Consider the following 18,496-nt stretch of genomic DNA (forward strand, 5'->3'; position numbering starts at 1 on the left):
CTGAAGCACATCCCAGACCCTACGGGGACCCAAACCTCCCCCACCTCCCCTCCGTGACCGCACCCTCCCCGGCCGGTAGGAATTCAGGATTTCCCGAGGCGCTGACCCCATTTTGGCACTGGGGAGCCCAAACCCCTCATTCTCTCCCTGCACACCGCAGGCGTGTGCACGGTGTGTGTGTGTGTGTGCGTGCCGGTGCCACGCGTGGGTGCCCGGGGTGCTCCGTGCCGGGGGCGCGGCCCCGTGGGGGCGGCCCCGTGGGCGGTCCGGGGCGGGGCGCCCGCTGCCCCCAGCCCACGCGGGGCCGCGCTCGCCACTCGCCCGGTGGCCACCGGAGCCGGGGCCGGGCGGCGGCACGGAGCGGAGCCCGGTGTGTCCCCCCCCAGCCGCCACGGGAGGCCGGTGAGAGCCGCGGGGCCGGGAGCGGGCAGCGCTGGGGCTGGGGGGAGCTCCGGGCCTCCGCCCCCCGGGACAAAGCCGGGCTGGGAGAGACCCCGCCGGGGCCGGGAGGAGCTCGGGGTGGGGGGGGTGGCGAGACGGAGCCCTCCGGTACGAGCTCCCGGCGGCACCGCAGCGGGAGCCCCGGGGAAGTTTCCGCAGCCCCCCGGGCTCCCGGCGGCGGGGTTTGGCCGGGGAGATGTGCCCGCTGCTCTGGCTGCAGAGACGGAGATCCCGGTCGGAGAAGGGCGCTTGGCAGCGCCAGCCATTCAGCCAGGAATGAGGAGTTTTTTCTGGCTCCCGTCCCTCCTTTCCTCCCTTGGATATTTTTTTTTTTCTTTGCTGGCTCTCGTCAGGACACTTGTTAAACTTCGGGCATTGTCAGCGTGGCTAGCTTCCCAATTCTCCCCATGGCATTAAGCATCCCTGCATTTCAACGCTTTCCTTTTTTCCCCAGTCAGGTTGATAAAATTAATATTGAGCCATTGGGATCATCCCCCCTGGCTCAGCGACCAGCCCAAACCCAGTGGCAGTGCCCTGCTCGGTTAAGGAGCGGATGCTGCGCGCTAAATCTGAAAGAAGACAAAGCAGGAGTACTGTAATATTTTTAGAGATGATTTTCTTGCAAATATTGTTAATCTTGTGGGCGTTGAGGTGTGTGCAAGAGTGATTTGCTCTCCTTTGGTTAACTTGGAGTCTGTGAAAATCCATGGAAAAAGCTGTCTAAAACAGTCTCTTCTCTGAAAGAGTCTCACTCCTTTTATCTTATTTATGAATCCCATTGATACTGCTCTTCTTGCTGCTCTGTCATGAAACAGTTCCTAATTTATTGGCCTGCCAGTCTGCAGGTACTAATGCCTTATGCGATCGAAGCCTCCCTTCCCAAAGCTGGTGTCTGAGCTCAGCTGATGCTTGCAGGTCAGTGGCTCTTCCCCCGTTCACTTCGTCCCCCTCAAGCTCTTACAGGCATCCACCCCTTTAACTTGGGAGTCAAAGGCCATGCTATTTATATGTCGCCTTTCCAGTGATGGTGGCCAGGGCATCTCTGAGCCCCGAGGCAGGAGCTGTGGCTGAAGGGCAGGGCTGGTTGGAGCAGTGTGCGGGTGTAAAGTTGTCTGGAGCTGCAGGAGCACTGAGGGATCGAGCTGGTAAATTTTGCTACGCTGTTGGGATCAGGGTGTGAAAGTGTGTGTTTGCTCCGAGAGACCCTTGGAGAAGGGTTCCCAGTTAGCTTTGCCTTTGTGCCTTTGTGATGACCTGAAATTGCTTGTATGGGGAAGATCTCTGTAGAGCGATATAGGGGACTTGTGTGCTGGGTCACCTGTAGCAGATGGCTGCAGTTTTCCTCCTCTAGCTGCACTTTCTGATCTTCTCTTCCCTAATCCCCTTTGCTTTGTGGGAGTCGTTGTCTGAAGTATCTCCAAAGTTGTTAGCTCCAGATAGCTACCGGCTGAGTGCAATCAGATCTGGCTGTGCGGGGAGGGAGGGCACAGGAATGCAGGAATGTCTTGGTCCTGGGGCATTTCCTCCTGGGGAAGGAAGATGGGAAGGCATCCTTGTGTGTAAGTAATCCAAGAGCAAAGCTCTTCTCCCCTTGCAAACAATGAATCATTTCAGCGAGCTGACACTGTTATTTGTGGCTCCTGGCAAACCAGATAAGAGCTTTTCTGCCAGGCACTTGCTCAAATCAGTGCCAGCCCCAGACTTGCTGCCTGCCTTTCTCCGTTGCGGTGGGTGGGAGAGATGCCTTTGTGTACGGCTGCAGTGATCACAGTGGTGTTTCTGGGAGAAGGAAGGCTGCTGCTGGTCCCTTTGGCTACACAATCACCGAGTCTGGCGCCTGTATCTCCAAACCTCTTTACTACCCAGAGGGATCGTGCCACTTTGGAAAATACATATTTTTTTCCTGCTCAGCTGGGATGCAAACAGCTATTCCGAGACCTCTCTCCTTTACCCTCGATACAAGCCTCGCACGAGGCTGGTTCTACATGCTTGTTAAACAGGGAATGAAATCACATAGGAATGCTGCTTGTTTGATGTCTTCTCTATTACAGAGTTATGCTTAGAAGTTGGGGCTTTTAATGTGATTGTGTGGGCTTTAGCTGAGCTGTGAAAAAAAGCCTTGTAAACAACGAGCCTTTGTGATGAAGGCAGAATGAGTGTAATTATCACCTGTCCTATTAAAAATCTTCCAGTTTTTTTTTTGTGGATAACAAAACTAATCGGACAGTTTGTGCTTTTCCAGGTAACCAGGTGATCTTTAAAAGCAGCTCTGGAAAAAGCCAATGCAAGATGAACAGCAGAGAACAGTGCAGGCGACACGGGAGGCTCTCGGGCTGAGCCGCAAGGATTTGAAGATGTCTGCGTGCAGTGACTTTGTGGAACACGTTTGGAAGCCCGGCTCCTGCAAAAACTGCTTTAGCCCCAAGAGTTCCCATCGACTGCAGACACCCCCAGACGTGGGAGCTTGTGGTGTGCTCCCGAATGGAGTTAGGACCAAGGCTGAGAGCCCAGCGTTGGAAGACGAAGGCGTAAATACCCCTGTCTCAAAGCCAACGATTGCTGTGAAACCAACTATGATAAACTCAGATGTTTCTGACACGTGGGCGGATGTGAATATGAATGCAGATCTGTCACAGGTAATGATTAATCCAGTCAAAGCATGATTTCCCGTTACTTACCTCCTCTCAGGAGCTCTTGGAATATCTGTTAAAACGGTTTCCTTCCCATTGTTTATCCTCCTGTTCTTGACTCAGGTTTTTAAGCCTATCTTGGTTTCCCAACGTATTTTTGGCTAAAGCTGAATGAAACGTTCCTTGCAAGGCATGTGCAAAGGAGCTTAAATGTGTTGTTTGCTTAGGAACTTGTGGATTTTAAATGGTGACATAAGGTTATGGGAAGAGATAATGGAAAGAAGTCCTGCCTGGCAGGCACTGGTGCTTTGGGTGGTGGCAGAGGTGCAAGCTCTGCCCCTACCCGCTCAGCTCTCCAGCTGGCTGATACTGCACTGCCCCAGCCACGCAGAGCGATGTACGAGCTGCTGTCACCCTGCCAGGGGTTCGTTGTACTTCCCTCTCCCACCCTCGCTCCACGAGAGAGGCAGACCGAACTGTAACAGGGCTCACTGGGTCTCATCTTTGCCTCCCGTTGTTCTCCCTTGCTCCTCTCCCAGGGATACAGACCAGGTGAGCGCAGGCTCCCGTTACTGGTGTGGTTTGGTCTGCACACGTGGATCTTGCCCCAGGCTGAATTTTGTGCTGTGGGAGTGGGGTTTGCAACATCCCAGCCCTTTGGGCTGCAGCTAGGTGCCACCCTGCGGGCAGACGGTGCCTCTGCTTCTGCCTTGGCAAAAAGGGGGCGTGAGGACTGTCCCTGCTGCCCCAGGATCTCCTGCTGCTCTCAGGCAGTAGAACCGTGGTCTCCTAGAAAGCACAGATTTACCACCTTGTGAATATCTACCAATGCCTGGCACGTCAGGAAAAGAGGGGCTGCTGTAGTACCTGTCTACCCATCACAAGGCTGCGCTTTCAATTTACTGTGTATTTTTCTGTCAGGTTTCCACGCTGCAAAACTAAGTCTATGAGAGCTGAGTTAAGGCTGCCAGTCTTTTGAGGTGGAAGGACAACTGAGCAAAAATCGCTCCCTTCCGGGAAGCGATACTGCTGTCATGGGATAACCTGTGATAGTCCTTGTCAATGCTTTGGAGTCTGCCACTCTGGAGCAGCAGCGTGCAGTGAAACAAAAATAGCAGAGGGAAGCACAAAGATTCCTTCCCTCTCTGAATCAGTAATTGCACGGTGACTCACAGACAGGATGACAGGTTGGACGTGTTTCTGGCAGGGAACCCATGCAAAGAGAAAGGGGAATGCCTCATTTCACTGCATTGCCATTGTTGGTAATGTACGGGCTGCGAATGGTCCAGGAAGAAGAAGGAGTAGAAAAGGCTTATTGGCGGGGTGAGCACAGAGCAGAAAAAAGCTGCAAATGCCAGAGGATTTTCCTGTGGATCTGTTTATCTTTTTTGCTTTCTCTTTCATTTTGCACGTGCTGACGGTGTGCTCATTTCTTCGGCCACTGCAGGTCAGCTGGGGGATGGTTTCCGGCAAGCACCTTCTGCTGAAGTCAGGCGATGCGCAGCGGCTTTGTCGGGACAATTTTGGCAACGGCGGCGTGAGGAAGCCCTTCCTGCACGGCCCGCCGAGCGAATGCCTGTCCTGCTGCTCTCCCAGCTACTCCATGGTGGGCCTGCGCAGCCTGGAGGGTCGCGTGGAGAGGAACGTCTCCATCCACAGCCTGGTGCTCGTGGGGGAGGTGGGCAAGCAGGAGAGCAGAGCCAAAGATAAGCTGGCCCTGCTGCATCAGCCCCTCTGCCCTAACCCGCCCGCCCTGGGGGACAGAGGCGTCGCCAGCTCTGCCAGAAACCCTTCGTCCCAAGGGAGAGAAGGAGCAGCGCTTCCCTCAGAGAGCGGCTGTGGTCGTAACTCTTCCAGCTTTGAGGGTGAAGGGGGTGAGTACTGCTCGATCACGGACTGCCGCAGGGAGAGCCCCGTCTCGCGCTGCGCCGAGGGGAAGGGGGCCTGGTGCGAGAAGGAGGGCCCGGCGCCCCGCGGCTGGAGGCAGCGGGATGCTCCCGAGGTGGCCAGGCCGAGCGGCAGGGCGGTGAAGTTCAGCGAGGAGGAGCGCAGAGCTGCCAGCGTGGCTTTCTGCGTCGCGAAAGAGCAGGGAGATCCCTCTGCTCCGTCTTCGGAGAGGAAAAAGTCGTCTCTCCGTGCCGAGGCGGCCGCTGCCTGCGCTTTGTGCCAGGATAAGGAGGACTCCCCTCGCTGTGGGGAGCCGGATGTCACCGGAGGCACGAGCAGTCCCCAGCAGGCGTTGGTGGAGCCGCAGTGCTCCCGGCTTGCCGAGCCGGCCCGCGGCGACCCGATCTACGCTGAGAGCACCAAGAGGAAGAAAGCCCAGCTGAAGGGCCTCAACGGACCAGCTAATGTGGAGAAGCCGGCCCACAGCCCTGGCACGGAGCAGGCTGACGGCACGTGGAGGGATGGTGGCTGGGCGTGGGGCTCTGAGAAGGAGTACCAGGACCCCGCCACCCAGGTGGCAGCCAAGATAACCGTCATGACCGCGCACACGGAGGACGACCACAAGACCATCTTCCTCAGCAGCCCTGACTCCGCTGTGGGAGTTCAGTGGCCCTGCATCAGCTCTGCTTCCCACCCTGATTTTGGGACCTCGCCGCCCACCGTTGAGCCTGGAGAGGTGTTTCAAGCGTCTGGAAGTGAAAACGGACTGAGACTTCACTTCGCAGCTCCTACCAAGAACTCGGTTACAGAGAGCCCGGCCATCCCTCCCAAGATGTCCAAAAACAGCCAGCAGGGCAGCGAGGGGAGTTGCGTGCTCCCAGCCAGCTCCCCTGTGGCGAGGCTCGGTGACAGCAATAACCACGACGGAGCTGGTGCCCAGCTGCTGCCGAGGAGCTGTGCAGACACAGGTGTCTTTGGGGTGTCCCCTTCTCTGTGCACTCACGTTAACGGAGCCTCCGTGGAGGAGTCCGGCAGAGGCCTGGCAGGCTTGTCCTACGACAGGAGGCAGAAGCACTACACCCCAGCGTGGGCCAAGCAGTGCCGGATAGAGGAGGAGGAGGAGGAAGAGGAGGAGGAGCAGGCGCTGTCAACCCACCCATGGGCAGTGGGAGCTGAGACTGGAAGAGCCGATGCGGACCCCGTGGATGACTGCCCGATGATGGAGAGCCAGACTGGGATCAGCAAGTCGTTGTCCTTTGACTTCCCTAAGGACAAGAGCAATGGCACGGAGTTTGCACCACCACCGCCGCCGCCAAAGAAGCAGTCCAGGTATTCAGCCTTGTGAGCGTGTGCATGACTCTGTTAAGCATTTGCAATCGTGATGTGTTTGCTGCAGGGGTTGACTGGCCAGAGGCACTTCTTGTTCTCTTTTTTTCCCTTTTCAAGGTGGGCTTTTGGGGGTATGGGAGGTGAAAAACTGTCAGACCTTTGCAAGTCCTGGTCCTTCAGGGCTGTAAATTGCTGCTCTGGGTCACAGTATTGGAGTGAGAGCAGGGTCAGTATTTCCCAGTCAGCTTGGTATTTCCCAGGTCAGCTTGGTTCTGTCTCAGCACAGAACCTTGTTATCGAATGGGATCAAAAACAACGGGTTGCGAGGTCCTTTGATATGTGGAGCTGGGCAGCTTCCTCTCTTGGTGCTCGTAGCACAGGCCTCTGAAATCCCAATTTTCAGTTTGCCCCTAACATCTTTTTGCTTTAAAGGCCAACGCTTGAAGCTGTAGTTTCCCAGGGAGGGCTCCTTGCCTGCAAGCAAGTAACGGGAGCTTGACTAACATGTGCTTGCTTCAGGCAGCCTTTCCCTTGCTGCAGCTCTCCTGGGACTCAGGTTTGCAGGCGGGGTGACAGCAGGCCCTACAGAACAAATGCAGGACTGCTGTCCATCTGGAAACGAAGAAGCTCTGCTAAACAATTAATAAAATAGGTTTCCAATAATTTATGTGTGTTCAGTGACTGCAGTTGGGTGTGTATCAAAAAGAAAAGAAAAAAAACACAACCAAAAAATGCCCAAAGGAATGAAAGAAATTGATTGCCCTTCCATGCAGCTAATGGATTAGGCTGTCTGATCACAGCGGGGAGGGACACTTCGCGTTCTGCAGGTGTCCTGCGTTTGCTTTGTTGCAGACTTCGGTTTTGTTACCTGGAACTGTTCATTGCATGGCAGATTTGACTTCAGCTCTTTGATCTAGAAGTTGAGAGAAGGGATGGGTGTCTGGAGAAGTTGCTCTTGGGGTCCGTGGTCAGGCTTGTGCGTGGTCATCAGCGCTCACCGGTCTGAGATGGTGTTTGGGTTGGTGCATCCTTAATTAATTAATTAATTTAAGCACTGCTTTATTCTTACACCAAAATTTCAACTTTTTAGGGCTGGCTAATGCAGGGAACTTTACCTCGTTTTAAAATTCCTTTAAACAAAATACTTTAAAGTGTTTTAAATTGACCGAATGATGAACAAATCAGTTTTCTCAAGGGAAGGAAGCAGATGAAAAAGAGGCTTTAGTCCTTAGTGCTGGGCTTTCTGCTGCGATGCCACGTGATTCCTGCTGAAGTCAGAGCAAAGAAAGAGTCCACAGGCGAGCACACAGACGAGCTTTATTGCCTTTACAATCAGAGACGACACTGAGATGTGCTTTAGTCCTGACCCTGCAAACTTGATTTCGTGGCTGCTGCTGCTTGGTGTCTTGTATCAGCACGTGGCTCGGGGTCGTGTTTGCCACGTGTGAGGTGTTGTGTTGTGGGGGCTCAGCGGAGCTGTTAAGGAGTAATTGTTTAGGAAATGTGCAGTCACCTGCTGAAAGTCTGGAGCTGTAACAGTGCCAGGTGGCTGAGGTAGGTGCTGGCATCGCTCTTACCCTCCGTGGCTGCAGGCGAAGCTTCGTGCTGCGTGTAGTTGCCTCCTCAGCACCTTGATGCCTGCAGCTGGGCCTCGGGGTGCCTTGCTCAGAGCACAGCCCTTCCTCTGGGAGCAACTCGATCAGATGGCGGGTTTCACAAGCTGCTCGCTTTGTTTGTTTGCTTGGAGGGTGCTCGTGTCTTCTTCTGAGCGTGTTCACACAGGAACCGGGGTGTTGTTACCTGTACGTGGCAGCGGGAGGGATGGCTACGTGCACAACTGCTTGAAACCACCACAGCAGGGTTGTGTTACCCTGGGCAGTCATTGCTGGCAGCTTCGTCTACTGGTGTGACCTGCCTGGTGCTAGGGGAACATCTCTGGTGTTCCTGGGCTGCAGCCGCGTGCCTGGAGAAGGGCAGAGATCCTCCACGCAGAGGCGACTCTGAGACACGTTCATCCTCCCATAGGCCTGGGCATTGTTCATACTGGAACATGTGCTTGTCCACGCTGGAAGAACTGCTGATTAATTACTGTTACACTGATGTAGTCCCTTACAGGGACAGAGAGCATCAGCACAAGGTGTTTGCTGGTGGGGCAGCTGCAAAGGCCCCTTTGGATGGGTATAGATGGGGCCAGGGTGGTGGATGTAAGTCTTGGGGCATTGGGGCTGAGCATGTCCAGGCTCCGTTCAGCTGCAAGAAAGATGTGCGACCATCCTTTTCCCTTTAGATCTCGAGCCGCAGCAATGCATGTGGTTTCATGCTGGAAAATGAAGCCCGCCCGTTTGCATTTCCTAACTAAACTTAACTGCTTATTTAAAAAAAAAATGCACATTTACATTCAAATTAGTTTCACAGCAGAGAGAGAAGTGAATATGTAGCATGTTAAAATTCTTTTTTTTTTTTTTTTTGTTGGTCATCCTTGCTCTAACAATTGAAAGGGAAAAAAAAATTACAGGGTAAATTCCTGCCAGGCACTGAGGAAGCTCTGGTTTTGCTGTAAGCTGCCTCCTAGAATGGCTGAAGGAGTGCTTTTGGGGATGTTTAAAAGTGGGCATCCAAAAAGGCAAATAATAGATTTGTACCTGTTTCATCTCTCTGTTTCTTTGTATGCTTCTTTTTCCTGCTTGTGTGAAAGATTACAGATATTTAAGGCTTTTTTGGTCTGAAATGGGATAGAAAATGAGTCAAATTACAAGAGGAAAGAGACTGGAAAAGGAAAATGGCGACTGGTCTCCCTCCAAAAGCTGGGAGGGTAGTTGGATATGGAAAGGGCTAACCAGGGAATCTAGGATCCCCAGGACTTATATGTATAATGATGATTTAGATGTTCTTTGGTGAGAAATAGTCCAGCACAGCCTTCAGTTATTTGGCGCAAAAATGGAATCCTTGCTGAAATTTATGCCTTTGTTATGCGGAGGGTGAGGTTAAATGATCCTAAGGTTTCTTCCAGCATGTCATCCTTAACTGTTTATGGATATTATGTGCCTCTAAAGCAAAGGAAACAGTGCTGCTATTTTGCAGTAGCTCTTGAGCTGGTTTTGTCACAATTAACGCCACCTTCAAAAGGCAGTGCTGTAGGTGTCTTTCTAGTACCATTCCTGAGGCACCTGTTCTGTTTTGGATCTTGGTGTGGGTGTGTGCTCTGGTGAACAGAAGCAAACTAGCTACGTGGTGCTACTGTGGCAGTACAAAATGCAATTGGAAGTCATACAGGTCCCAAAATTTGACCCTTTTCTCTGTGGTCTCTATGACTGTGAATGACAGTAGGGAATTGCTTTGAACAAGCCAGACTTATTATTATTAAAAAAAAAATAATCACAAACTCTAGAGTCTATTTTAAAAAGTACATGAAGCAAAGAAGAGCTAGTGTGACTCAAGCAGGAGAGAGTATCCCACTCCAGGACAGGGAGCTAATGGGCCTTTTGGATTCTCCCTGAGTGTTTTTTGTCTGAAACTAATCAGGAATTTCTCGTGTTGCTTCTGCCAGTGGATCACTTTTGAAGGTTGTGACTTATCGGACAAGTCTTTTGGGAGAGACTGTCTCCCATTTTAGAAGAAACAATCTCTTTTCTTTGTGTTTCCTATCTTGCCATGTAAAAAGTACGGGGTTGGAAATCAGTTTTCTTGTCGTCTTCACCATATTGGAGCATTCAGTGATTTCACTGTTGACTCAGCTATCATTAATTCTGCTCTCCATGTGAATTTACTCCGGCATCCAGGGGAAGATCACAGAATCATAGAACGGCTCGGGTTGGAAGGGACCTCATAGACCATCCAGTTCCAACCCCGCTGCCATGGGCAGGGACGCCACCCACTAGATCAGGTTGCTCAGGGCCTCATCCAACCTGGCCTTGAAAACCTCCAGGGATGGGGCATCCACAAGCTCTCTGGGCAACCTGTGCCAGTTTTAAAGAATCTGTCTCCTGATAAGTCAAAAAAAAAAAAAAAATACACTGTAGAAAGTATGGGTTGAGTCACCCCCAAGAGTATAAATTATATGAACGTGCCATCAAGTTTTTATTTTCTCTGGGCGTTTTACCTTTAGTGTAAAAGGGATAGGAAGATCTTTAATAGCTACACAGATTAAAGCATTCAGATGACCTGACCACAAAAAGGTTTTAGGTGGGACGCTGGTATTAATGGTGTAGAGGATGCTTAGCTTTTTTTAGATTGCTTGGTTTGCCTAAACCAGAAACAAAGCGATATAAAAACAGCTCCCTGGCACCACAGATCTGCTCTACCACCTTGCTAATGCCCACCTGCAGCAGCGGAGGGAGGAGGAAAATATAATGATTCCTGTTTCATGACAGACAAGCATATGGTACCATGATGCTTCCCCTTGTATAATAATTATGCCCAGGCGCGTGTGGTTGCAATGTAGTCTGGCTTTTCTCTCTGCTGCGCATTAGTTCCAGTGCTTTACTTTGGGAAGGGACGTCCTGTTCGCATTTGCACCGCCGTCCCCTGGAAGTTCCTACTTCTCTATTTTTGAGGGGTTTGATGCTCCTACTCTGCTCCGTTCATGGAAGCATCTGGAAATAATGTGCTCTGCTTTGTGGGTCACTGTACACAGAGAAACCAATTCTTCCCCGGCCAGGTGAGGTTGGTATGGGTTTAACTGTCTTAAGGGAGAAACGAGGACATTGCTATGCTTTCCACCACCACAGCACACAAAGAAACACAAAGCGTTACACTGCCCTAGCAGGAGACGCAGCATTGCAAATGATCTGGTGTCCCGTGGCAATGTTACAGATCTCCAAACCATTTTATTTTTTTTAGAAGACCACAATTTTCCACCTTGGTTTGTTTTAGGCAGGACTGTGGGAATCGTTTGGAAAGCCAGTTAGATGGAATTGTTTAGGATGGGGAAAAATGGCGAATAGTGAATTATAGGGGTTGCCTAAATATGCTAGGATGTCATGTTGAGGATGTTGAATAAGCCAAGTGTGTTTAAAGCTGCCAGAATAATTAGGAGAGCTGGAAATCCTGTCTTATTAGATTGAGAGCTGACTCTTTAGTGACCTGCTCTTTATGCACTCACACTCTGTGGAGGCTCTGGTGCTGTTCCTGAAGTTAGCACTTAACATTTAAAGTGCTGAGCACAGACTGAGGAAATGGAGGTGAATTACCCACTGTGAGATCTTTCTGAGGGGAGCGGAGCCCACACGTGTTAGCAGGCAATGGGGGACAATCCCAGTGATCTCTTCAGGTTTAAAATGGGTTTGTGCTCCTTATTTCCAATATCCTTTGATGGAAAGGGCAAGACAGCGAACCTGTACAGCTGTGCATGGCACGAATAAACGCTACAAAAGGAGGATAAGTGAGGATCCCACAGGTTGTTACAGTGGTCAGCTGCTCAGTTCTTGGAGTGGATTTTTTTTGGAAACGGGACAGTTTGGCCACAGCAAGTGTTTTCAGTAATTCTTTGGGAAAGTGATTGATATTTTGTGTGCTGTCTGGGCTTTGAGGAGCTCATAGGAAAAGAAGGAGATTTGAAGCAGAGATATTTCCAGGCGCTATTAGCTGGCCTGGCTGCAACATCTGAAACAAGAGCAGGATGTCGTTTAAGCGGCGAGCAATTTCTATTTTGGTGCGACCTATTCAGGAACTGCATTTTACATAAGTCAGAGCGGTGCAGGGAGGAAATGGTGCTCTCTGAACGTATGACTTCACGGCAGCGTCGGGCTCGGCAAATACAGCAGCCAGGATGGTGCTGGCAGACGCCGTGTTGTGCCCAGGTTGCTTGGAGGAATAGGTGGGGCTGCGCGGGGTGGACCTTGGACCCTGCCGAGCAAAGTCCCATCTCTGCCCGAGTGCGGGAATGGTAAGGCAGCTCCGTGGATCTGTGTTTAAGTGATGGGGAGGAAACAGAAATGCACCAACTTTTTCTTGTGTGTGTGTGTGTGTTTTGTGTGTGTGTGTCTGGAGAAGGGGAGGAATGTGTCAGGAAACCTCTCACCTGTGCAAATCGAGACCGGCTCTGTCCTAAGATCTCTCTTTTCTTCTGGATTCAAACACTTCCTTGATTCTTACCAAGTCAGCCAGGGCACACGCATGTATGTGCACCCTTTCATTTTTTCTCCCCAGGTTACTAAAAGTTAAGTTTCTGAGCAAGTCGGTTATGGGATAAGGTTATATAGTTTATATGTATGTAAAACCGTATATGTAGTTTTATTTAGTATATGTAGTTTTATTTAAAAAAAAAAAAAAAAAAGGATTAGACTCCAGTTGGTTGTTTTCAACAGCATTAATCATAACAGAGCTAAAAAGAGCCTCAGTGTCTCTCACTTGCTCTTTCCTTTTTTAAAAAAAAAAAACACTGTCTTGCGTGGTGCACGTGAAGTTTTGTAAATCATCCTCAGGAGGCTTGCTGTAGTGACCAAGTGCGTGTGGAAAATTCATCACTGGTGCAAGACCAAGGGCAGCGTCCCTGCCGAGCTGTACCTGAGGTGGTTTTCCGACCCTTATTTTGATCAGCCCCCGAGTATTTTTAGAATGAGCCTGCTCAGGCAAATGAGGAAGTCTGGCAGAAGTTTCTTCCGGGCTTCTCATACATGCTGCTCTCCATGTGGTTGTGTGGACACGAGAGTAAGTGCTTTGTCTGGACGCAGGATGAAACATTTCTTAATCTTAAAATAAAGCGCTCGTGGCATCTGCTGTGCTGGGGGATTTTGGAAGAGGAGGGATTCTGCATGTGTGAGCAGTGTGTCACAAGAAAATAGTTGTGCATGTCTTTTGTTTGTCTTTCTCAGCAGCCGCTCAGCCGTCTGATTAGGAAATGCCGGATACCTTCCAGCGAGATAGCTGGTGGAAGTTATTTTTCTTTTCTTTTCTTTCTTTATTTTGCAAGTCTTCCGCTAACCTTTTTGCATTCTTAATCAACAATGCGTTGAGTTTTATCAGTGGATTGGTGGTTTTATTTAAAAATGTGGCAAATAACCTCAATGGAGAGTTTGAACTGTACCAAAGCTAGGGGTATTTGTGCTCTGGTGTGCTGCCTGGTTTCGACAGTTCCTGTTGTTTTCCAGGGAGGAAAAAATGAAGAAAATACAGGGAAAACTCATCATCTCAGCAAATAGTCCTGCTTGCCTACAACTGATGGCTTATTTGTGGCTCTGACAGTATATAAGGGCAGCTTATGGTTTAAGGATTTATTTATTTTAGATGGAAGCTGTGTGGAAAACAGTAGGTCTTACCCTAAAAGCTGCATGGCGGGTCCTGCGTTTGATGTACAATTGTTTTCTGAAGAGGTGCTTCTTTTTTCAGTTGTTACAGTGGTGCACAGAGGAGAAAACAGCTGCTGCTGCTGGACCGTGCTTCTACTCATGCCTCCACCGTGTAGGAGTTGGGTTCTGGTGCCCAGCATCAACTTTTCCTCCTGTAAAATAGGAGGAGGGATGCTGCTCCCTTGCATTGAGTTTTACTGGAGGCAAACGTCGGTGGGTCCCCGCTTCCTGGTGGCAGTGGCCAAAATGGGATGCAGTCCAAGACCACATGTGTGCTAGAAGTGGGAGGTTCAGACTGGGGCTTGACGCTGCTGGCTCAAGGGTTTTCTCTCTGCTCAAGCACAAGTGGTTTGTCAGGGGAACTGGTGCTTTGCAAGGCCGTGAGCTGCTTGATGTCAGTGGAATACGGTCTCCAAATGCCAGAGAAAGGGAGGAAAAAAAAAGTGTACCATGAAATACTAACACCTGGTAAGACTGCAGTGTTTGTATGAGTATGTGGGGACCAAGCTGAGGCTGCTGTCGACTTTAATCTATGTGCACATCTGCATGTGTGGTACCTTTTACTGTCTGTCTCCTGACCCTTCTGTTTGGTTGTCTCTAGGCGTGCTCTGAAAATGAACCCGAATAACGCTGAGCTGGAGAGGGCCAGCAATAGCTCCACCGAGAGCCTCAGCCCACCTTTCCGGAGCATCCACGTCAGCTTCACGGCCGGATCCACCGACAGCCTCAGTTCAGACACGCAGACCGGCAGCGATGGCAGTAAGTGACCGACTGGGGTGTCGGAGAGGTAGCATCAGACCTGGGGAGGAGATTACCCCATCCTGAGTCCCACTGCTGGGGCAGCATCTGCAGGGCAGGGGTCACAAGGGTCCCATCACTTAGTCCTCCCAGCAACCCTCCGTCTGTCTACTCTCACCCTTCTGCCTCTTGATGCACTTAAGATGAACATGGCGGAGTCAGACCGTCATGGGTTTTTTTTCCTCTTTCATTTGGCCAGTGCCAAAATCTGTTTATCCATCTTGTCTGGATAAAGCCTCTATCTGAAAGCAATTGTGCTCATCCTGCTTGTGCTTCCCATGTTGCACAAGGCCACAGGTAAGCTCTCATGGAATATCCTCCACAGATTTGAGGAGTACCAGAAGGAGTCTTGTGCTAAAGGTGATCTCTCCCTCTCCTTGTGTTCTTCCCAGTTGTTTCTTGAAGGGAAAAAAAAAAATCTGCCTGCACTAGTTTAACTGAGATTAAAAAATACTTACTATGAAGTCACTTTCTTCATAAATGCGTAACTTAGACATGCACTAACGTGTTCGGCAGCTCAGAAAGTATTTCATTTGCAAAAGTAATCTTCATGTAGTGGAAGTTCTGTCTTTCCAAGAGCAACAATGTGCAGCAATAAAATTAAGAGCCAGAGCTCTGGAAAGTCCATTTTTCCACTGCTAACTTGGAGTCTGAGAGTGAGACTCTGCCAGGAAATTGTACATGGGGAAGAAAAACTCACATATTTTGGATCTTTACTTGCTGGACACCAAAGCAATTTGCTGTCAAAAATGATACGGAACAACAGGAGTTCTCTGCTTCCACTAGCAGACGCAACTGTTTAAGATCATCTGAAGAAGGTTGAGCTTTAAAATGAATAACCCACATGTGATTTCTTTTTCTGGTGTAAGCAAGCAGCTATGCAGTCAGTCACTGTGTGAAGTGAGCTCAGATTAATTGGCTGTGCTGTCAGATGTGAAAATGTGGGGGGGATGGGATAAGCCCCATCCCATCTTATGCAGAAGAACCCTACGCTGAAGGTGCAGAGCACTGTTAGGAAAGTTGTGAAAAGGTTTTAATTGTTACCCTGTGCTTGGGGCAGAGTCCATCGGAGTGTAAAAAAGAGGTAAGAGCAATTTGGTGTTTGTGGGCTGTGCATGTGGACTGGTTGCCAAAGGTTCTGGTGCTACTGTTTGTTCCCTAAGCCTCCATCAAATAAGTTGATCCTCTTGAAATGGGGGTTCAACTGCATGTCCTGGCAGAGGTGCTGGTCTCGGGCTGTGTGCTGAAGAATTTCTCTTGGTTGTGTCTTCTGACAAAAGCCCCTCGGACTGGAAGTGGCAAGAGATGCCCTGCTGAATGACTCCTGCCTGCAGGTTTTGCCAGGGTTTCAAGGGAGGGGGATCATGGACCAGGCAGGGTATAATGCAGGTGTTTGACTTTCTGTTAAAGCTTGGGGTGTGCTGATGAGCATCTCTGCTGGGCTCTGCAGCTAACTGTGCAGTCGGAGAGCAGCTGGAACTGGAGAGCAGCTGACAGCTCCAGCGGCTGGGCGAACAAGGCAGGCACCTGGGGAAAGGGCCCAACGGGGTCAGGGAGCTCAGCACCAAACAGCTGGTGGGCAGCTACGACAAGAGAGGTGTGCTGATCCCCAGCATCTCCTACAGAGCTGTTCCTGAGCGTGTTGTTGTCAGAGATGGGGTGCCAAAACTGCCTTGAATGGAAAGCTTATCTTCCACGGGAGCTGCCAGTGTCTGGGGAGTCTCCGATGTGGTGGACTGCAGCAGGAACATCCACGCCACTTTGGCAGTGGGAGTGACATGAAAATGGGTGTCATCCTACCAAGCTCTGGGGGAAAGGAACTGGGACAGCGTGAGCTGGCATCTGCTCTGGTAGCTGAGATGTAGTGGGCCTGCCCCCACCGTGGTCATCTCAGGCAGCGAGCAGCTACCAGGGATTGCTGTCCCAGTAATTGTGACTTCTTTTAATTGCCGCTTCAGATCCCCACCACTTTTTTCTCTCTGACCTGAAAGTCTTGCTGTCTGTTTCAATGTCAAATCACCCTTTTCTGAATTTGCCCTCTTCTGTGGCGTGCAGCTGTGTTACCTGTCTCCAGCCTAGGCAGGGTAGGAAGGCAGAGAGGTCTGATGTAAGCTGGGGGACAGCCAGGAGGGAGGCCAGATTTTTTCAGTAGGGTGGAGCTGGCCAAATCCCAGCCCTTACCCGGTGACTCTTACCCAACGTGAGGCGGAGAGACAGGTTCAATATCCTTCTTGGGCAGCTCTGGCCACGCTGAAGTCAGAGATGTGTGCTGCGTGAGTCACTCTTATCACGCTGTGCTGCTCAGGCGCCGGGTGGCAGCTCCCAGGTGAAACAGGCTTTGCTCGAGGGATTCCTGCCAAATGAGTATCCCCCAAGTGCTTCATTCTTACTTACCTCCTCGTGGCTGATGTCACAGCTTAAATATTTGCCCTCTGCCAGCTTTTACTGCCATGTATGCAGTTCGTAGGAAAGCAGTTTCAGGTGGGAGGGAACATTTCTCTAGTTAGCTGTTTGCAGCGTGCTTTGCAAAGTGTAGCTCTGCCTCCACGAATGGATAAGTCAAATCCTGTTGTGTCTTGCTGTCTCCTAGGGCACTCGTCTGAGCCGAACCACTCACCCCCCCCAGCTGAGAGCCAAGTGTTTCCCCCGGGCTCTTTCCTTCCTACCTCCAGTGATGATGCTCCCGCCGCTGGCCCCAGCTGCCCACCCCCTCTGCCCCAGAAGAAGACGGTGAGCAGAACGGTGTCCTCCCCAGATGGCTTTTTTGGGGGACAGGCATCTTCCGGCAGAGCAGCCAGCACTGCCAGCCCCAGGTTGAACGTCAGCCACTCTGAGAGCAACGTCTGCCTCCGGGAGGAGCCTCCCTTCATCCACCCAGCCGGCCTGGGGGGTCCCGGCACCTTCTCCTCTTCTGAGTCCTTGGAGAAAGGCTCCAAAGGCAACAGCTACTGGGGCTCGGCTACCAGCAAGAGCACAGGGGCCTGCATCCCCAGCAGAAACCTCCAGTCCCTCTCCTCCTCGCAGCTCAGCGTGTCCAGCCAGGTGTCGTCGGGCTCCAGCCTCCATCTCCACAACCTCCTGAGCAACATTGACAGCAAGGAGGGGGTGTACGCCAAGCTGGGGGCCCTCTACGCCGAGTCCCTGCGACGCCTGGTCGCCAAGTGCGAGGACTGCTTCATGCGGGAGCAGAAGAACGAGCTGCGCTTCAGCGAGAACAACTGGTCGCTCTTCAAGCTGGCGTGCAACAAGCCCTGCTGCGACTCGGGGGATGCCATCTATTACTGTGCCACCTGCTCCAAGGACCCTTCAACCACCTACGCTGTGAAGGTAAGCCTGCGCCCAGAACAAGCCTGGATGTATGGCTCATCTCCACCTCCCAACTCCAAACAGCCGCAGGGTTCGCTTCCCACAGCAGAGCTGGGACTGGTCTACAGCTCAACCAATTTCTCTCTAAAAAAGCTTGGTGCAAATACTGTATTGTGAACTCAGCATAGTTCACCTCTGACAAACCAAACTGCTTAAGAACTGCTCAAAAGACAGCCTTTTTCCCTCTGCCTGCCTTCTAAGGGGAAGGTCTGACCCAGAAACCATGTGAGTGCCTGTATGATGTTGAAACTACAGGCTTTAAGATATTCCAGGTCTCAATTAATGAAAGGCTGACCTAGAGATGGTGTGTAAGGTCAGGTTCTGAAATATATTCCTGTAACTATACAGAATCCACGTTTGAAATGGAAATGTGGGGTGCGATGGTTCAGCTCTCTGAAACCTAGATAAATAAGCTTAGGCAACTTGTTTCATGTGCATCCCATGGATCTGGGGTTCTTGATCCATGTTACTACTTGAATACAGAGACTTTTAACTTCTATTTGGACTTTAACCTAGGAGAAGTTCATTGCTGCTTTCTCTTCATGTTGTTTTCAAAAACTAAAATAATTCCCAAACAAGCGCTGCCAGAGGTGCATTAAGCAAGAAAAAAAAAATCTGCTGAATTTTTTACACAATTACAACCCCCAAGGGGATGTTTTAGTTAAGTGATAGCTTTAAAGCCTTGAAAAAGATTTTCTAAAGGAAGTAGTCAACCCAACAGGGGGGGCTTTGAATAACCAGAGTTGAATCAGGGCTTGC

General features: G+C 50.8%; 1 protein-coding gene across 4 annotated transcripts in view; it reads left to right on the top strand.

Moving 5' to 3' along the window:
• The first annotated feature begins 245 nt into the window (after positions 1 to 245).
• The window catches only part of PRAG1 (PEAK1 related, kinase-activating pseudokinase 1), a 31,592-nt gene continuing 13,341 nt past the window's right edge, over positions 246 to 18,496 (top strand). For 2 of the 4 annotated variants that reach the window (XR_010831265.1, XM_048052144.2), the window contains exons 1-5: positions 246 to 402; positions 2,684 to 3,077; positions 4,519 to 6,287; positions 14,175 to 14,332; positions 16,962 to 17,698. Coding sequence is in view for 3 of the 4 variants with exons in the window: in XM_048052144.2 (XP_047908101.2) it covers positions 2,724 to 3,077; positions 4,519 to 6,287; positions 14,175 to 14,332; positions 16,962 to 17,698 (3,018 nt within the window). In the remaining variant the exon portion in view is untranslated. Of the gene's footprint in view, positions 403 to 1,279; positions 1,357 to 1,976; positions 2,001 to 2,683; positions 3,078 to 4,518; positions 6,288 to 14,174; positions 14,333 to 16,961; positions 17,699 to 18,496 lie in introns of those variants that run through there. The other 2 variants (XM_066996349.1, XM_066996350.1) reach the window with 2 other exon arrangements.

This window comes from Anser cygnoides, chromosome 4 (assembly GCF_040182565.1).
Source record: "Anser cygnoides isolate HZ-2024a breed goose chromosome 4, Taihu_goose_T2T_genome, whole genome shotgun sequence".
NCBI lineage: Eukaryota > Metazoa > Chordata > Aves > Anseriformes > Anatidae > Anser > Anser cygnoides.